This window comes from Corvus cornix, chromosome 6 (assembly GCF_000738735.6).
Source record: "Corvus cornix cornix isolate S_Up_H32 chromosome 6, ASM73873v5, whole genome shotgun sequence".
In the NCBI taxonomy this organism is placed as follows: Eukaryota; Metazoa; Chordata; class Aves; order Passeriformes; family Corvidae; genus Corvus; species Corvus cornix.
The window spans coordinates 14371941-14390597 of record NC_046336.1 but is presented as its reverse complement, the minus strand read 5'-3'; the positions used below and the strand labels follow the sequence as shown (position 1 = coordinate 14390597).

Sequence of the window (18657 nt, the reverse complement as noted above, 5' to 3'; positions counted from 1 at the left end):
CCCACCTCTGGTTTGTGGCTTCCTGCAGTCTCACACACGCTCTGTTTCCCTTCCCTGAGGACACTGGTCTTGGGGCAGGGCCTCTGCATGCTCCAGTGCCCTCCTCTTCCCTGCCTCAGAGCTGCCTGCAGAGAGCCTTTGGCAAAGCCGTGGAGCCGGTTTGGGCGGTGAGAGCCTGCCCAGCCTGGCTCCCCTCCTCGCTCCGGGCTGGTTACTGATTACTTTGGGCAGCAGGTGGAGGAGGCCGGGGCTGGCAGCGATTGGGCCCGTGCCTTTGCTGGCTGGTTTCAGGAAGCAGCACCTGCGTTTCACTTGGGACGGGAGTGCTGGAGCAGAGTGGAGAACTGGCGTCAGCCCGGGGCAGGGCTCAGAGAGCAGAGAGTGAGGGGAGTGGGCCCCTGTGCCACACCCCACAGGACTGTGCGCACCTATCCTTAGAGGAAACACTGCATGGAGGATCCGAGACAACCGCGGCTCCTCAGCTGGGAATATGAGGACTGTTGTGCTGTACGGAGAGAGGACGTGGCTGGTTGCAACGACAGACCCAGGGTGACGAGGAGGCAGTACCCGGGCAGCCGAGGAGCAGACAGCGGCTGGGACAGTTCCAGGAGACAGGAGGGCATCTCCGTGGACCAACAGAGCAGGAACGGAGACTGTGGAGGTTTTTGGAAGGGAGAGATGCAGTACATGGACTGCAGGAAAGCAGACGATGATTGGGAAGGCAAAAGACAGGATATAGAGGGCAGAAACTACAGGTTGTATGAGAGGGAGGGTGTTCAATACAGAAACTGCAGTTCTGAGATAAGAGAAGGGCTGAACCGAGAGGACAGAGTACCTGGGCAGTATAGGGAGAGGGGAAGGCAGTATGGAGAGGACAGAGGCCTTGGAGACTGTAGGAAGGGGGGAAGGTGGTATCAGGACTACAGAGATCCTATGGACTACAGTGAAGATGAAAGACATTCTAGGAAAAAGGAACTGTGGCACAGGCAAGAGAGGGACTCTGGGGAGTATAGGGAGAGGAGAAGGCAGTATAGAGAGGATGGAGGCAATCTAGTATATAGGGAAGGGGAAAAGGGGTATAGAGATGATGGAGGCCCTAGGGCATATAGAGAGCAGGAAAGGCCACGTGTAGGTACCAGGGACCAAGTAGACCAAGAAGACACTGAACAACAGAGGAGACACAAAGGCCATGTCATGGACCACAGCAGTCCAGACAGAGATTGTGAAGTTCCTGCATTTGCAGTCAGGTCCTCGGGAGATGGTGGCGTGAACCTGGGGTCAGGTACCTGCTACACACACTTCAAGACATGCGTTGTTGACTACGACAGCTATGGGGAGCTGGAAGGAGAAGCCCCAGGGCCTGGGATGCCAGCCAAGAGCAGCAGTGGAGCAGAGCGCTCGAGGGTACGCACGGGCCGGCCAGACTGGAGCCAGCTCTGGGAGCAGGAGGCTGAGGAAGCAAACAGGGTGGGCTCTGTGCTGCAGCGGAACAGCTTCTACAGACGGACGGCTCCCAGTGCCCTGCGGCACTCAGAGTTTGTGCAGACCAGGAAGAAAAAGCAAGGTACACAGGGAAATGGTGGGCAATTCCCTTGGGTGTGCCTTCACCCTGCCCTTCACCCAGGCACCAGGGCAGCACTGGGACTCTGGTACACGTGGGTGGCCAGCACAGACAGGCTCTCACAGGAAAGGGCCTCCCTGGGATTTACTGAAATGAGCATCATGGTCTTCACCCCTCTGTACAGCCTCTGCAAGGGGATTTTGTGGAGGCCCAAGTGAGAGGGAAGCACAGGTGGCACAGGCTCAATGCTGTCCTTTCTGTTGCTCCTGAGTGTTTCAGGTACACCCTAAAACTTGTGGCCCTGGTTCGTCTGCTCTTTTAGAGCCCTGAGGAGGCTCCTCATGAGGGAAAGGGTGAGATGCTGGGTTATTTCCACTGCCTGTTTTACTTTTATAACCCATCATGAATAGATTCTACGTGTAAGAACCAATTCCTGACCCTGAGCATGGCAGCTGTTCACAGGCAGTGCAAACAGGAAATAGAGGAAACTGTTGTAGCACTCAGACATATGCAGAGAGCAAGTACTCCGAGTTGTGTAATTCACCTGGGCAGGACACTGAGGCACCTGCGTGTTGGGGGGTGTCACCGATGGGAATCTCCTGCGTCGCCAGCCCCTCAGTGTTGCAGTGGTCCCTTGGCTGTGCTACATACTGCATGCCCTGTGTCCTGGGTCCCCAAGCCATCCCTGGGTCTCCAGTCCTATCAAATAGCACCCTGGAGCTGGAGAGTCACCAAAGTGGAAGGCTTAGGCTGTCTTGGCATGGGTGAAATCATTGCATTGATGCTGTGGCTGTGTCAGAGTCAGCTGCAGACAGATTTGTGAAGCTTGGCTGGTTGTTGGAAGAATACTGGGGAGGGGGGGGGGGGGGAATGTGGCAGCAAGGTGCTGGGGTCTAGGCAGAGGGACAGAAGGAGCCCTTCTTGACGGACAGGCCTCCATGTGTCTGAAAACCTGTTAGTTCCTGTGCCCTTTCTGCCAGCATCTGTCTCATGTAGCTGTGTGTGTGAACTCTCCGTGAAGTGGGATTGAAATGGAGAGGAAAACTGTGCAACAGCCAAAGCGATGGCAAAGCTGGAGGCAGTGACTACCTTTGCCTTAGCATGAAATCTGTCCTCTGGAGATATTTGATTAAGCAGGCTCCAAAGGCTGCATTTCTGCACTCCCAGGCCACCCTGTTAGGGTGGGACTTTGCTCAGCTGTGTCCCCAGGGCGAGGAAAGGGAGAGGCTTTGCAGTGCCAAGACATCCAAAGGGCAGCAGGGGAGCCAGGAGGAGGCCAGGAACAGAATGGGATGGGAAATGGTTCACAAAGCCTTAGGAGGCTGGAGCAGTGCTGGCTTGTCCAGCTTTTGCAAGAGTTGAAGGGACAGACTGTGATGCCAAGTGAAAGTTTTCACTCTTCAGGGCTGAAGGATTTTTTCCCCACTGTGGCAGGCTCAGGGGCATGGGAGTAGCTGTAAGAGGAGCAGGGCAGGATGCCCTCATTATCAGCACCAGTGTCTCACAGCAGGAAAGGAGGGATGAATGCTCCAGGTATTTCAAACACTGTCTGTCCATCCTGTGGCCTGTTTCTGGCTGCAATTGTCTGTTACTTTCCTCCACCTGCCCTGCTGGGGCACAGTGCTGGACCAGCAGCAGCTCTCCTTGGTATGTAATGCTTGCTGCTGTAGCTGCCTCAGTGCAAGATCCCACCAGCACCTCCCCAAAAGAGCTCCCATTGTGCTTGGTAGCAGACACCCACCTACACAGCTGACAGGGAAAAGGCAGCTCTGGTTTTCCCTCAGTGTGTGCTCCAGGCACCTTTTCTAATGCTGTTTACTTCTTTCACAGGTTCCTCCTCAATCCCCTGAGTGACAGAAATTGAGACTTGAAAGCCCCAGTAGGGATCGTAGAGTCATAGAATGGTTTGGGTTGGAAGAGACCTTACAGATCATCTAGTTCCAGTGCCCCTGCCATGGGCAGGAATGCCACACACTAGATCAGGTTGCCCAGGGCCCCATCCAGCCTGCCTTGAATAGTTCCAAGCCAGTAGAGATGATCTTTTCTATTAGGAGGGTTATCACACTTCTTACAGATTTCTGTATAGTGTAACCGGGTGACAGCTACTTGGTTAGAGTACCTCTGCTGGGATGAGACTCAGATGTGACTGCCTGACACATCAACAGGAGAACCCACCTGTCACAACTTTGCTGCTTAGTCACCATCACTCTTAAAAGTTTTTTGCATGTTATGTGTTCCATTTCAGCTCTGAACCCCAACCTTTTTCTCCTAAATTGGAGCTTTTTAGTTGATGGATATTCTTCTCAGGCAGGTACTGTCGTTAAGTAATTTTTCAGTCTTCAATTCTTTGTAGTGGAGTCTTAAAATACCCATGTCAAAGACTCGCAGGAAGACCTTTAAGTGTTTATTCTTCCTGATGCTCACTCATTTTTCAGTTCAGACTTTTAAAACAGTGGACTTGAGGGCTGGGTGAGGGATTCTGGGTGGGTGTCAATACTAGTTTACCTTGCTATGCCCCTGTGCCTTTGTCTAAAACCCCAGTTGTCCTCCACAACAGTCAGGGAACTCCTGCTGAATTTTGTCTGATCAAGCAGAATAATTACTCCCCAGAATACAGTCCTGCATGTGGCTGTGTTTCTTGTTCCCATTAATACATTAATGCGTTTGTCTGCATTAAACCTGCTTGGTTTGAATAATTCCATCTTATCCAGGATACCCTGGATCACTCAGTGACTCATATGCCTCATCTTTATTTTGTGATCCTGTTGAATTGATCTTCAGTTCTCTACATGACAGCAGTGATTTTCCATTTACTTTATTATGTGAGATTAACTAAATCCAGTCTCTGTTTAGAAATGCCTTTTTTTCTGGATAGTCTCCACTGGCAGTGGGTTTTCAAGGTTTTTTTTCTTTTTTTCTTTTTTCTTTTTTTTCTTTCTTTCTTTTTAGAAAGAAAGAAGCAGAAAATTTATTGTATAATTCTACCTTTTTGCCAGGGTTGCCAAAAATGTTGGATTGTGTCATTGTAGGTTTTCTTTTGTCCTGGATGGAAATAAAGGTCTATTATAAAGTAGTATTTTATTTCTTCATTTAAAAGATGAAAATTGAATTCTACCATCCATGGATTTTTCTTGATGTCTTTCTTTTCTCATTTTTCTGTGCTTCAGAGTTCCTGGTGTATCTATTATCTATTATCCACTTTCTATGCTCATTTATATATTTATATTTGCTGTCTTTATTGAAGCACAGATACAGGACAGATTTTTCATCAATACAGTTCTCTTCATGTTTTTTTCATGTCTATTTAAAACATCCTTTTAAAGAACTTTCAGCTTTCATTCTTTTTTCCATCAGTGTTTTTGCTCACACTTTCTGTTGATGCCCTGACTCAGCTTTAGCAGCTTAGCTCTTTTACACCATCATATTACTTCACTTTTTTCTGTGTCAAGGATTGGAATCATCCTCTGCTCACGCCCAATGCCATGGGGCTGTCTGGGCAACCAGAGGCTGTTTGGGGCAGTGGTTGTGGTCTCACCACAGAGAGATATCATCAGAGACATATCCCCACCAAGCAGGCTCTGCATTAGACACGTTTGGGACACCAAGCCATTCCAGTGGCCCTGGAGAAGCATCCCTGTTCTGCCCCCGTTCAGCTCACTGGTGTGTTACCAATGTCTGGAGTAAGAGTTTTCGCCCCAGCCAGATCCTGCTCCTGGCAGCGAGTTTAGCCTTTCGCTCAGATTAATTATTCCCTGCCCTAGTTTCATCGCCTCCCCCTCATGGTCGGCAGTGGCTCCTCCCCTCCTGGCCTCCACATACTTCAAATATTTGCAGCTGGTTTGTTTTGTCCTGAGTCACTGCTTGCCTGTGCTGAGCTGTGGGCCCGGGGCCGGGCTTGCCTCGCGGCTGGGTGCAGCTCCTCCGGAGATTCCTGGGGTTGTCGCCGGCGCTGATGGGCGGCACGTCCCTCTCCAGGTTGCGTTAGCGCCCGCCGGGCTGCGCCGAGCCTGCGGGATGCTGCCAGGTGAGCCCTGAGCACGAGCATTTGGGGGGCGATGCAGACCTTTGGGAGAGCCCTGCAGCGTGGTGCACATACTTCCCATTGGATCTGGTCTTTGTGGGCCAACTCTGCTCCCAGAGCCGGGCAGGGAAAACCTGCATGTGTGCTCCCAGTAGGAGGGTGGGTAATAACAACTCAAAGGTTTCGTTAATTGGAAGAAAGCTGATGACGGTGGCATTTCTCAGACGAGCAGGATGAGCCGTGTGATTGCGACAGCAAATCGCAGCCTCCCCGGGAAGGGCAGAGGTGGGAGTGTGCTCCATCTTCACACCTCGTTGCCAGGGCTGGGTTACGAGCTGGTGTTGGATCTCTCGTGGGTCAGCAGGGGTACTAGCAAAGCTCAAAAGCAGGTGCTCCTGGGAGGCTGTCTCAGACCATCAAACCAAGAAGAAACAGGAGAACAAAATCTGAGTCTCTGAAAATTGTGATTGAGAACATTGTTTATGGAAATGTATTTCTGAATGCCTATTTGGCAACTGTGTCATGGGTAAAGATGAATTTGTCACTGGATTGGAATTTGGTGGCTTCATGAGAAATACGAGTCATATTCCTGCAGGCCGACAAAGCCCATTCAAGCTGTGGTGCATGTCTTAGCACCTTCAAAGTTGATGGGCATGATTAATCAAATTGAAAGGTAACATTTAAATTGAAAATCTGTGAAGTAAAATGGAGATCTGTTTCAAAAATACTTACTGGATGACCAAAACCCACAGCTGTGAAATTGGTGGGTTTAGTTAACTGCTTAATAAGCCTCATTTAGGGAAAGCTGCTATTAGACATACAAGAATGTGTGACAAACAGGAAAAAATAAATTGATGACAGTTAACAGAGATAGTATGAAATACAAAAAGTGAGAGTTTTTAAATGCATCAGAAACAAACACTAATACATATTGGTTAGATATAAGAGCCAAATATTAAAAATAAATTCTGTATTTGAATATTTTGAGCTGCAAGTGTTTGGAAAGAAGTAGGACACCTTTTGAGTTCATTGCTGAAGGAGGATGCTGGACTAGTCATAAACAAGAAGAATCCTAAGAGACTTGACTGCAATGTAGCCTTGTTTTTGAAGGAATCTTGAAATTTCCAGGAAGAGCAAGAAGGCTGGAGGAGAATTAATTTGTATGAGTTTTCAAAATCATGCAAGTACTAGTACAGTGTAAGTGGGTAGAACTGGTTCCCTGTGTTGTGCCAGGTCAACCAAGCTGAGCTGATGACTACTGTGGGCTTAAAATCTGTGCAGGGAAGGTTTTAATTTCTCTTCCATAGGCAGGGATTTGAGACTTGCCGAAGAAGGGTGTCATGGAGCTGGCAATCTCACAAGTGTGGGTTGAATCCTTGCCACCACAGGGTACTTTCTGTAAGGGCCTAACCTAGATTTACTTGCCTGGGGTTTGCTTGGTGGAGCATGGGGAGCTGCTGCACTTGCCAACAGCACTGGGCATCCCCAGCTTTGTTTTGGGGAGCTGGAGCCAAACACATGGTGTGACTGCAATTTCGCTATGGCTAAGGCTGGGAGCACAGCAGGGTTGTTTAGTGGTGCAGTAAACTCCTGAGGTGTCCTGTACAAAACTTAATGTGGTGGCATTTTGCCTGGGGCTAAATATAAAATCCTGTTCTTTGACCAAAGCAAATGTAATCTTTTCCATTTGTCTTCCCAAATGCTGCTGCATGGGTCATTTCTGGCTGTGATTTTGGCTTGTCTTCATTTTCGAGATTCTTCCCAGCCCACCCCATGCAGTAGTATCATCTCACCCGCCCACCCCCTCTGGGTTTCACACACCTGTTTGCATTGCAAATTAACACCTTCCTGTTTCTTCCCAGTTGCCTTCCCACTTGAGCTTGCTCTCCTGCAAAACAAATGCCATGCCTTCTTTAAAATAACTTATTTGTTATTACTTCATTAACTCTGAGCCATAAAGACTTGCTGACTGTATTATCTTGGTGTTTAGTTGTCCCTCCTGTACATTTTTCTGCTCGTATCCTGTTCAGGCTCCAAGTGCTTCGTCGAGGGATATCCCTGTGGGTGTTTGTGGAGGACCTTGCACAGCAGGGCCCAGTCTGCTGCTGTGACTTTGCAGATGCTGTGGAAATGCAAAGAGCAAAACCAGTTAAACCCAGCATCTGCTCCCAGGCCCTCCTTGCTGCGTTAGAGTTGATAAAGTTGATCATCAGGGACTGCTGGAAAGCCAAGACAGGCTCTGATGGGGTTTGTCTTAAGGATAGTTGCCAGTAGGAATCAGTGAGGCCTTCTCTTCCCAATGATTGCCTACTAAATGTAGTGCTGGTTGCGTCACTGAGTCCTCCTCCATGGAGCTGGTCGTTTTGCCTCTCCCCAGGCTAGATTTCAAGGCAGGGCAGCAGAGATGCCAGCTTAGAGAGATGAGTATCTTCCTTCCCACATTGAGGGCATTTGAATGTTTCAGCTGGGTTTCCCATCTGTCGGGCTTGCAGTGGGAATGATTTTGAAGTTGTTCTTTCTGCAGAGAGGCACAGTGGTTCATCCTCAGCCCAGGTGGCTGTAAGAACTTGCTGTTTGGTGCTGATGCTCCTGGTTTCTGCCCCAGCTGCTCTGCAGTGGGAAGGGCCAAAAGGGCTGGCATGGTTTCAGATAATCATGGGCTGAATCAGTGTCTCAGCTTGGGTGTCTTCTTTCTCGGGTTGTTTCAGTGTGAAGACCCCGGCCTGGGAGAGCAGTGGGCAGGATGCTTAGGCTGAGGCAGCAATTTTCCCATGCCATGTTTCATGCTGCCGTGCTGGGTACTGCCATCACCCCACAGGGCACAGCTGGGGGCTGCCTGCAGCCTGCCCAGCACCTGGGCAGAAGCAGCTGGGAGCGTGGGGGTTTCTTGGGGCCGTGCACAGTCGGTGCTGTGGTACCAGGATAAGTCCCAAGCCCTGCTGGGTGTCCCTGGGTTTAATCGATGCTGAGCCTCTGTTGCCCGAGGCTGTCACCGGAGAGGTCAGGGAGGTGGAGATCTGGAAGTGCCTGTTCTGCAAAAACATTCCCAGAAATGTCTGAGCTGGGACATGCCTGCAAATCTAAAAAAATTTCCGCTGATGGAGGGCAGCTGGGGCTCCGTAGCAGACGGCGCATTTGTGGAATCGGCCATTGACATGAAATGGGGTACCCGAGGCAGGCTGGGCGCTGCAAGGGGCTCCGTGCTGCCCTGAAATGGGGGAGACCCGAGTGTTCCTGGCCTCAGAGGGGTGACCAGGGGACGGTCGGGGAGGGGCGGTGGGAACACTGCGGCCGTGGTTTCGGTCCGAGGGCACAGCCTTTGAACGCAGGCAGGTGGGGCAGAGCGCGGCGGGGCCCAGGAATCTGCGGGGGGATAAAATGTCTCAATGGGAGCGGGAGGGGGCTGGGCCGGCCCGGGGCCGCAGGTGGGACTGAAAACCAGGAGGAGAGCGGCCGCGGGAGTCTGGACGGGGCCGAGGAGGGCGGCCCGCAGCCCCGGGCCCTGCGGGCGGGGCGGCCCTGCCCGGCCCCGCTGGCTGGGATCCAGCTCCAGGCTTTGCCAGCGGCAGCACCATTGCGGTGCCCGGGGCCCTCCGCGGCCATTGAGATGGAAATGCCCCGCGGCTGCAGAACGGAGACCCCGCTCCCAGCCTGAGGGAGGGGTGGCCGCCATTGCCCGGCGGGGCAGCGGGGGCTTCCCTCCGTGTCCGCAGCGTCCCGGAGCCGCGGAGTTGGAGAGCGGCGTGGCCCCGGCCGGTATAGGGGCAGACCGTGTGGAGCAGGTTTGTTGCCCGGCGCGCCGGTGCCGGGGCTTCGCAGCGTTCCTGGTGCTGCGAGGGTGGGCTGTAGGAGCAGCCGGGTCTGCCTGCAGCCCTGGGGATGGCCGCTCTGGAAGGGCCCTTGGTCTCTCAGTAGTGCTGTTTCTCAGTCTCATGGGTTACATGTGTTGCAGTTCAGGTGCTATTTGGCTCCTGTCCTTGCAGCCTTGCTGGGGCATGATGATCTCGTTTATCTGTCTTGCAGAGATGACTCTCCTGTCCTCCCAGACACCATCCCTGGAGCCGTCCTCGGCCGCCACTGAGAGCGCAGAGCAAAGGATGCTGGAGAAGAGGGCCAAAGTTATTGAGGAACTGCTTCAGACAGAGCGGGACTATATCAGAGACCTGGAGATGTGTGTGCAGAGGATCATGGTGCCCCTGCAGCAGGCACAGGTAGGAGATGGGAAGGGAGGGAAAGCTGTGGTGCAGCACTGGTGAATTGGGGTGAGGATACTGAGTCCGTTTAGTTCTCTAAGGTGACAAAGCAGCACGGGAACCCATAAAGGAAATTTAAGCTATTCTTAGGGGAGGAGGGTGGTTCCCACAGCTCCATGCACTTGTTGCAATAGCCCATCTGCTGTGAGATGCTGAGCTCTCATCCTTGCTGGGAGCAAGAGACCTGGCAGCAAGTATCACAGACTGATTTTCTGGGGCAGGAAAAGTTTATCTTCATTTGGTTTTATAGGTTAAATTCATGGACAGGAGAAATAAGATATGGAGTCTTGGCATGGGACAGATTTAGTGGGGAGAGAAAGAGAAAACCAGGTGAGCAGAGGCAGAATTGCTGAGAAAGAGAAGGACACATAAGGAGTGAGAGTTTCAGTGCACTGGGGGACAAGGAAATGCATACAGGAGTCACTGCGATGAAAGGAGGGCGCACCAGGTGCCTGCTGTGAAGCTGAGGACTGATGCAGGAGGGCAATGTGGCGGGGAGGGGGGCTGTTGGATCTGACTGGGACATGTCATGATCCAGGACATCTCTTTTCCCATTTACTAGATGCAGAACATAGACTTTGAGAGCCTTTTTGGAAACATCCACATGGTAATTAACTTCTCCAAGCAGCTGCTGTCCACCTTGGAGGCTTCAGATGCCATTGGTATGAATTCTGCTGTTACCTTTTCTCAGAAGGCTGGGATGGGCATTGCTAGTGGCAGGACATAACAGTTTAAATGGTGGGAGAGGATCACTGGGACTGGGCTTTCTCCCTGCTGGCCCCCATTGCTACTCATCAGTCCAACAGCGAAGCCAAGGAGATCTGTGTTGCCCTAGGGGTCACCATGCTGAGACACAGTGCCTGTGGCCATCCGTGGCCCTTTGCCCCAAAGTGCTGCCAGCTTGAGTTGTTCAGGCCTTGGGCTGCCTGTGCCTTTGCTCTGTGGCCCCAGTGTCCAATGTCTCCACTACTCCCCCTGGGAGACCTGGATTGATTGAGCTCCCCGTGCTGATGGGTGATGAGGAGGGGTCCTGCATGCTGTAGTAGCACTGTCTTCCTGAGCTGTGTGTGCGGAACAGGGACACTGCATGTCTTATCATGAGACGCACCAGTGTTTTTGGAGGCAGCTGGGGACCAGGAGACACTGAAGTCCTGCTTTGCTGCTGTCTGCAGGGCCAGTGTTCCTGACACAGCGTGCAGAGCTGGAGAGTGTCTACAGGGTGTATTGCCAGAACCATGATGAGGCCATTGCACTGCTGGAAACCTATGAGAAGGATGAGAAGATGCAGAAACTACTTCTGGACCTGCTGGATAGCCTCAGGTTTGAGTCTCTGGCTGTGGTAGCCACCAGGCTGGGATAGGGGGATCAGTTTCCAACATCCCTGCCCCTCTGTCAGCAGTGTTTGGACAGTTCAGGTGGTGACTGGAGAGGGTCTGACTGTGGCACTGCATAATTCACCAGGCTCTGGGTTCAAATGGCCCCCTGCCCCAATGCACAGGTTCTGGGAAACCTATAGACCCCCTTAAAATCTGCAGAGAAGCCACCAATGTATAGAGAAGGTGGCATGTCCTGGCCTGAGGGCTCCTGTTCCCCAAACCCTGACCCACCATGGCTGGTGAGAAAGGAGCTGCTTTGCCTGGCTCAGTGAGTGCCAGGGCTCCAGCTTGTGGAGGGAAACGTCCTGGCAGCCAGCAGTGCCGACAGCTGCTGTGGGAGAATGGGGCTGCCCACTGCCCTGGCAGCCTCACTGGCAGGGCACAGACACTGGCTGTGGGATTGCACACCTGCCACCCTATTAACCCTTGCTTTTCTTTGCTTTTTGGCACTCTGTGGGCCGGCAGGAGCCTGTACAGTGAGTGGTAAGTGCATCCTTCCTCTTAGTCCCTGCTTGTCTGTCCATGTTGGTCTGGCCATTCCCTTGTAACTAACCTCCTGCCACAGGCTGGGTGCATGCTGGGGGGCCCTAACACTGCTTTGTGGAGGCACAGCTGGGAGGAGAGGGGTGTCTGTGGCATGACTGCAGCAGTGGCAGTGGGTAGGCTGCACAGGTAGGCAGCACAAGTGATGAGGCGAGGGGAGATCTTGGGCAGGAAACAGGATTTGGGAGCCCTCAGCCCCAAGGAGCCAGGAAAGCCTTGCAGTGACTGTAGTCCTGCAGTCAGTCTGTCCTGCACTGGGGGACAGATGTGGGCAGTTGTGTGGTGGAACAGCATCTGAAACAAGTGGCTCTCTGGCATGTGTGAGGCTGTGCCTATGTGGGATTTCATGGTGGGTCTGGTAATGGAGAGGATCCTGGCTGGGAAGGATCACCTGGTGCAAGTGAGGACCAGAAACCTGGGGTTGAACTGAGAGCACCAGGAGTTCAGGAGTGCAGTGAGTTTGGGCATAAGGGCAGCATGACTTAGAGAGTACAGTGGACTTAGAGGCATTGTAGTTCTGGGTCTGGTTGGCACTGGTTTGAGGGGGCAGAGTTTGTGTGGCAGAGCTGGACTGACACCTGATACATCTCCTTTGTCCTGACTTTCCAGGGGTTGCACAAACTACATTAACCTGGGCTCCTTCCTCATCAAGCCCGTGCAGAGGGTGATGCGGTACCCACTGCTGCTGATGGAGCTGCTGAGTGCCACCCCCGAGGCTCACCCTGATAGGGCACCACTCACAGCTGCTGTCCTCGCAGTCAAAGAAATCAACGTCAACATCAACGAGTACAAGCGCCGGAAGGACCTGGGTGAGGAGCTGGGCAGAGACAGACAGGACTGGGTGTTCTGTGGTTGGTGTCTGCTGGCCACTGAGCCTTAGCTGGCAGCCATGGTCGCGGAGGAAATCTCACTGCTCAGGGAAGTTTGGCCTCATCACCTTTGTAACTGCCCTTCAAGTAGCTGCTAGTTGTGAGCAGATCCCCCTCTGCCTCCTCATGTCCAGCCTGCCTGGCTCCCCCAGCTCTCCTTGTGGGTTAGGAGCTATGACTCTCCCACATCTCCTGTGGCCTTCAGGCACCAAAACTAGATGCAGTACCCAAGTGTAGCCTCCCTGGGACTGAACAGAGGGAGAAAATTACTCCCTTTCATACCTGCTGGCCACCCTCCCTGTTTTCCCTTGGAAGCCCCTGGTTCATGCAGATCTTACACTTTAGTCCTGCCTCATAGCCCCACTGAAGCTGAGGTGACAGAGGCTGCCTATAATGATTGCTTGCATTTGCTAAAGAAGCAATATAGAAGCATACCTTGCGTATGTCCAGTGATTGTTGTACACCATCTCCTATGTCATCTTATGCTGGCATTATGCATAATCCTGTGGAGGAGCTTGAATGGTTTGTCTGCAAACTAGGGCATCTCAAGAACCAAATAGGTGGCACAGTGCTGGATGGGATGGGAGGTTATGATACAATATTTTACAAGGGCGTGTAGTGATAGGACTGGATAAACTGAGAGAAAGTAGATTTAGATTAGATATAAGGAAAAAATTCTGTACACTGAGGGTGGTGAGGCACTGGATCAGGCTGCCTGTAGAAGTTGTGGATGAAAGTGTCCAAGACAAGGTTGGATGGGGCTTTGAGCAACTTGGTCTAGTAGATGTCCCTGCCCATGGCAGAGGGGTTAGAACTAGATGATTTTTAGGTCACTTCCAACCCAAGCCATTCTCTAATGATGTGTGGGATTCTTCAGACTGCAGAGGCTTGGGGAAGAGAACTAACAAGCTGATTGTTGATGAGGCAGTGTAAGACATGGGTATTTGTGCTTACAAGGGTTTTGATTTCTGTATCAATCTGTTTAGTGCTAAAGTACAGAAAAGGGGATGAGGATAGCCTCATGGAGAAGATCTCCAAGCTCAACTTCCACTCTATCATCAAGAAATCCAACCGTGTGAGCAGCCACCTCAAGCATCTCACAGGCTTTGCACCCCAGGTACTGTGCGTCAGGTGCACTTACACCCTGCAGTGCTTCTCCAGAGGTACCTGCTGTCCCCCCACACCCCTTCCCCCGTGCAGCTCTCACCCAGGCCAGGGAGGCAGAGTGAGCGTAGGGTCTGAACCACCCATCTCTGCTGTCCGGCTTGTGGGCAGGAGGGCCCCACACCTTGCACTCTGGGAGGTGCTGAGTCCTGCATCACCTCCCTTGAAACACTTTCTCTCACAGCTAAAGGATGAAGCCTTTGAAGAGACAGAGAAAAACTTCCGGATGCAGGAGCGTCTGATCAAGTCCTTCATCCGGGACCTTTCCCTCTACCTGCAGCATGTCCGGGTGAGTCTGGGTGTGATGCCCAGCCCGTGGGGCTCAGCATGCCCCTCCTATCTGCATGGTGTGTCCCTGCAGTGCCTCTGGCCACGGCTCCTGCCTCAGCCCTGCAGAGTGGTCTGGGCTGCCCTGGGAGCCCCTTCTGGGCAGCAAGGATGGCTCATCTGACTATGTCTCTCTCCCTGGTGCAGGAATCAGCTTGTATGAAGGCACTGGCAGCAGGGAGCATGTGGGACCTGTGCACAGAGAAGGGAAGTGGGGACTTGGACCAGTTCCAGAAAGTGAATCGTCTCATCAGCGACCAGCTCTTCTCCAGCTTTGTGAGTGAGGCTGTGCTCTCGTGTGCTGGGGATGCCCCTTGGGGCCCATGCTGGGGGTCTGCTGCAGATGGGCAGGCCCTGGGAGGCTGCAGGGAGGGTAACCTGGGAGAGCTGTGAGCATTCCTCCTTAGCTCTGCCCTCCTGAGAGCTTTGATGCCTGGGAATTTATGAATGTGCCTGTTAGATACACATTTTTTCAGCCATACCTGAAATGCTACAGCTCTTTATGTGAGTGGTTCAGGTACTTCCCATAGAGTTACCCATGCTGGCACAGTTATGTAAGATTATAGAATAATTGCTGTTGGAAGGGACCTCTGGAGCTCCAGTGGGTGCCATCAGGAGACAATGACTATACTGTCCTGGGGAGGTTGTGTGCTGGAGAGTGAGCTGCTGGCATTCACAGTGGGAAAGAGCACCTTGTCTCACCTTCTCACTGCACCTCTGCCCCTCAGAAAGAGCGGACGGAGCGGCTGGTGAGCTCGCCCCTGAGCCAGCTGCTGAGCATGTTTGCGGGGCCCCACAAGCTGGTGCAGAAACGCTTCGACAAACTCCTCGACTTCCACAACTGCACCGAGCGAGCGGAGAAGCTGAAGGACAAGCGAACGCTGGAGGAGCTGCAGTCAGCCCGCAACAACTACGAGGCCCTCAATGCGCAGCTGCTGGACGAGCTGCCCAAGTTCCTGCGCTTCGCCAAGGAGCTGTTTGCCAGCTGCGTGCGGGGCTATGCCGAGGCACACTGCGACTTCGTGCGCCTGGCCCTGGAGGAGCTCAGACCCCTGCTGTCGGTGGGTTCCCGCAGTGCAGGCAGCGCCCTGGGCTCAGAGCAGCACTGATCCCTGCAGGGTTTATCCCTGAGCATCACTGGGACCTGTCACATCGTGAAGGAAGCTGCTACTGCGGTTTCATGCCACAAGTGACTTGTGGAGGGCTCCTGTGGGATGCTCGGGTCAGGCATTGCAGGGTTATGATGCAATTGTGTGTAGAAGGCTCTTGGAGCAGGGGCAGAAGAGCATTGTCCTGGGAGAATCTCGGGTCATGAGTTTGAGGACCACTTAGAGCTGAGTCCAGACAGGACTGCAGACCTGGGTCTTACACAAATCACAGGCAGGACTCAGACCCCTGCTGTGGTCTGCTCTGTAGCTCTTGGCTGCTTCTCCCAGCAGCTGTCACCTAACCAGGATCCCCAACTTTGCTCTGGTTCCAGTTGCTGAAGGTGTCTGGCAGGGAGGGGAACCTGATTGCCATCTTCCAGGATGAGCACAGTCGAGTCCTCCAGCAGCTCCAGGCCTTCACCTTCTTCCCAGAGTCCCAGGCGGCTCCCAAGAAGACTTTTGAAAGGAAGAGCATGGAACGGCAGTCTGCCCGGCGGCAGCCCCTTGTCGGCCTGGTGAGTGCCCTCTGCCCGGTGTCAGGGCTTGCAGAGCCCAGGACAGCCACTCACACCTGCCTTGTTCCTCTGCAGCCGACCTACCTCCTGCAGTCAGATGACATCCGAGCCACCCTCTTGGCCCGCTATCCCCCAGAGAGCCTCTTCCAGGCTGACCGCAATTTCAATGCTGCCCAAGACCTGGATGTCTCCCTGTTGGAAGGAGACATTGTGGGCGTCATCAAGAAGAAGGACCCCATGGGCAGCCAGAATCGCTGGCTCATAGACAATGGGGGTAGGTGGCTGTTCCCTGCCCTTGGTGCCTGCTGTGAGTCCCCTCCTCTGGTCTCCCTGTGCACCAGTCTGAGCTCCCTTCCTCTCCCTCTCTGCAGTGACGAAGGGCTTTGTGTACAGCTCCTTTCTGAAGCCCTACAACCCCCGCCGCAGCCAGTCAGACATCTCCGTGGGCAGCCACTCTTCCAACGAGTCGGAGCACGGCAGCTGCTCTCCCCAAAGCAACGCCACCCTGACCTTCAGCCCCAGTGGGGCGGCTGTCACCTTCACTCAGAAACCCCTCCAGGACTCTGCCTCACCAGCAGATTTGTACCAGTCCCCACAGCCCCCACTGGAGGTGGACTCCCCCTCTCTGCCCCAGCTTGGCTCTGGTGACAGGACAGCCCCACTGGCTGGGACAGTGACGTCTCAGCGCCGCTACAGCCGCCTTGAGCCGGGCTGCAGCCCCAGCTCTCGCAACAGGCACCCCACCAAAGCACATCTCAGGCCCACACCCTCGATGGAGGACAGAGACTCTGGGCTGGAGAACAGCGAGTCAGAGGGCAACCAGGTGAGTCTTCAGCCACCCTTATGGGGCTGGGGATGCCAAGGGCTAACTGCTTAGTTTGGCTGGGGACTGAATCATCCTCCTCCCCGGCAGTGACAGGAAAGATGTAGGAGGTGGAGTATGAGACAGAACTAGGCTGCAAATGGGAGTGGGCAGAGGCCAGGATGGGGCCAGGGCTGTCACTGTTTGGGAAGAAGGACAAAAGCCCACACATCCTATGCAGTGTCAGAATGAGGCTGTGTGGTGTGACTATCCAACTGATGCTCTCCCCTTGTCTGGCAGGTCTACTACGCTCTCTACACCTTCAAAGGCCGAAACACCAACGAGCTGAGTGTGTCAGCTAACCAGAGACTGAGGATCCTGCAGTTTGAGGATATCACAGGCAATCAGGAGTGGTGGCTGGCCGAGGCCCATGGGAAGCAGGGCTATGTGCCCTCAAGTTACATCCGGAAGACAGAGTACACGTGAGACAGCAGACAGAGCCTGCACCCCATGCCTTGTTCCTGCTGAGACTGCTAGGGGCCTGGGGGAGGCTGGCCAGCCCTGCAGCCCCCACTGCTCACCCTGAGGCTGTGCCTCTTACAGCTGTGCAGTGCTCCTGGGCCCCAAGACACTGTCTGCCATTACCCCTTCAGGGGAGGGAAGAAGGGTGGGCTGGCCGGGTAGGCAGGAGCAGGCAGCTTCTATGAGGGCAGGGGTGAGTTCACCCCTGAGGTGTGTTTGACATCCTGTGTCCAGCCAGGAGCAGGGGAGCAAAGCTTAGGGCTGGGGCCTGCCCAGGAGGGTAAGGCTTGACTAAGGCTGAGGAGCTGCTGTGGATTTAAATTGTGGAAGGCTATTGCTGAGTTTTTGGAGGTTGTCTTTAGTCAAGTAGTACTAAAAGCAGCTCAGACCCTGTGAATGTGCTCCCTGTGCAGCAGGAGCCTAGTCTCACCTGTCTCTGCAGGACTGGGGGTGGGACATTTACACATTGCCTGGGGAAGCAGCTCTGAGGGTTGCTGGGAGTAGTTGAGCTCCAGGCCTGGGATGGGTATGGCCTCTGAAACCCTCACAACAAAGCCCGCAGCAGGTGCCTTCTCCCAGGGGCTTGGCCTTTCCAAGATCTGCTGCTGCCAGCAGCCATCAGGTTCTCATCTTTCAGGTGAGCCAGAAGCCCAGAACACCATACCTTTGTCAGCAAGGCAAGGTATTAGTTGTGCCCAGGACCCATCTATGCACTGGCATGCCCCACCTGGCTGCTCTGGGCTGGGGCAGGGCAGAAGCTATCCTTCAGCCTGTTTCTTGGGGTGTCTGACCAGAATTGCCTCACCTGTGCTTTCCTGCACAGCATGGGAGAGGGTGCTGACATTCTGGAATGGCAGGACCATCCCTGGGAAGGGTGTGTGGTGCCTTTTGCTGGGTTGGTGTGTGATACTGCTGCTGCCATGTCCTGAAGGGAAGAAGTTCCCTTCATGGGGTAATGTTTGTATCCCCTGTACTGCTGCTCTGTAAATAAAGATTTACCCTTGTGTATAGAAGGTGCCTTTGCAAGTATTGGGAGAGCTGGGAGGAGTGTCTGGCAAGTGCGGGGAGCAAAGACCACAGACTGCATCCAGAACCTACAGGGCCAGGAAAAACATTTCCCTTTCGGTGGGGTCCAGCATTCTGCTGCCTTGGTGTTTGTGCCAGCTGCAGCTCAGGCACGAGGAAACCCTCAGAGGAACCTTCTTTATTAAGATGAAGTGGTTGCCCTGCCCTCTTCCCCCAGCTGGGAGAAGCCCCTCAGCTGGGGCTGCAGGGCAGTAGGGGCTTGGTGGGGGTGAGTGTTTGCCCTGCTCTAAGTGGGCACCTGCTCTCTGCATGCCAACAGCTGAGATCAGGCCCAAGAACAAGTCAAGGGTTTGTCAACAGTAGCCACCATACTTTGTGTGTGCCTGGCTGTAGCACAGAGGTGTGCTGGTTGCTCTCCAGCTTGTCTCCACCACAATCAGGTTTGCAGTCTGGAGCCACAGCCCAAAATCTGCCCCACAAGTGGTTGTGATAGCCTCAGGGAGGGCTCATTTGTTTGCACTACAATCAAA

The 18657-nt window shown here is 53.5% G+C and overlaps 1 protein-coding gene across 7 annotated transcripts in view; it reads left to right on the top strand.

Annotated features, from left to right (window-relative positions):
• Positions 1-18114, top strand: part of LOC104696012 (dynamin binding protein) — a 34008-nt gene extending 15894 nt beyond the window's left edge. For 4 of the 7 annotated variants that reach the window (XM_039553850.1, XM_039553849.1, XM_010410101.4 and 1 more), the window contains 13 exons: positions 9606-9793; positions 10398-10497; positions 11008-11155; positions 11677-11694; positions 12364-12563; positions 13610-13740; positions 13972-14076; positions 14262-14390; positions 14843-15175; positions 15595-15777; positions 15853-16051; positions 16149-16600; positions 16880-18114. In XM_039553850.1, coding sequence (XP_039409784.1) covers positions 9606-9793; positions 10398-10497; positions 11008-11155; positions 11677-11694; positions 12364-12563; positions 13610-13740; positions 13972-14076; positions 14262-14390; positions 14843-15175; positions 15595-15777; positions 15853-16051; positions 16149-16600; positions 16880-17065 — 2372 coding nt within the window. In that variant the 3' untranslated portion in view covers positions 17066-18114. Of the gene's footprint in view, positions 1-266; positions 1565-5417; positions 5586-9605; positions 9794-10397; positions 10498-11007; positions 11156-11676; positions 11695-12363; positions 12564-13609; positions 13741-13971; positions 14077-14261; positions 14391-14842; positions 15176-15594; positions 15778-15852; positions 16052-16148; positions 16601-16879 lie in introns of those variants that run through there. The other 3 variants (XM_019293833.3, XM_039553851.1, XM_019293823.3) reach the window with 3 other exon arrangements.
• Positions 18115-18657: the final 543 nt, after the last annotated feature.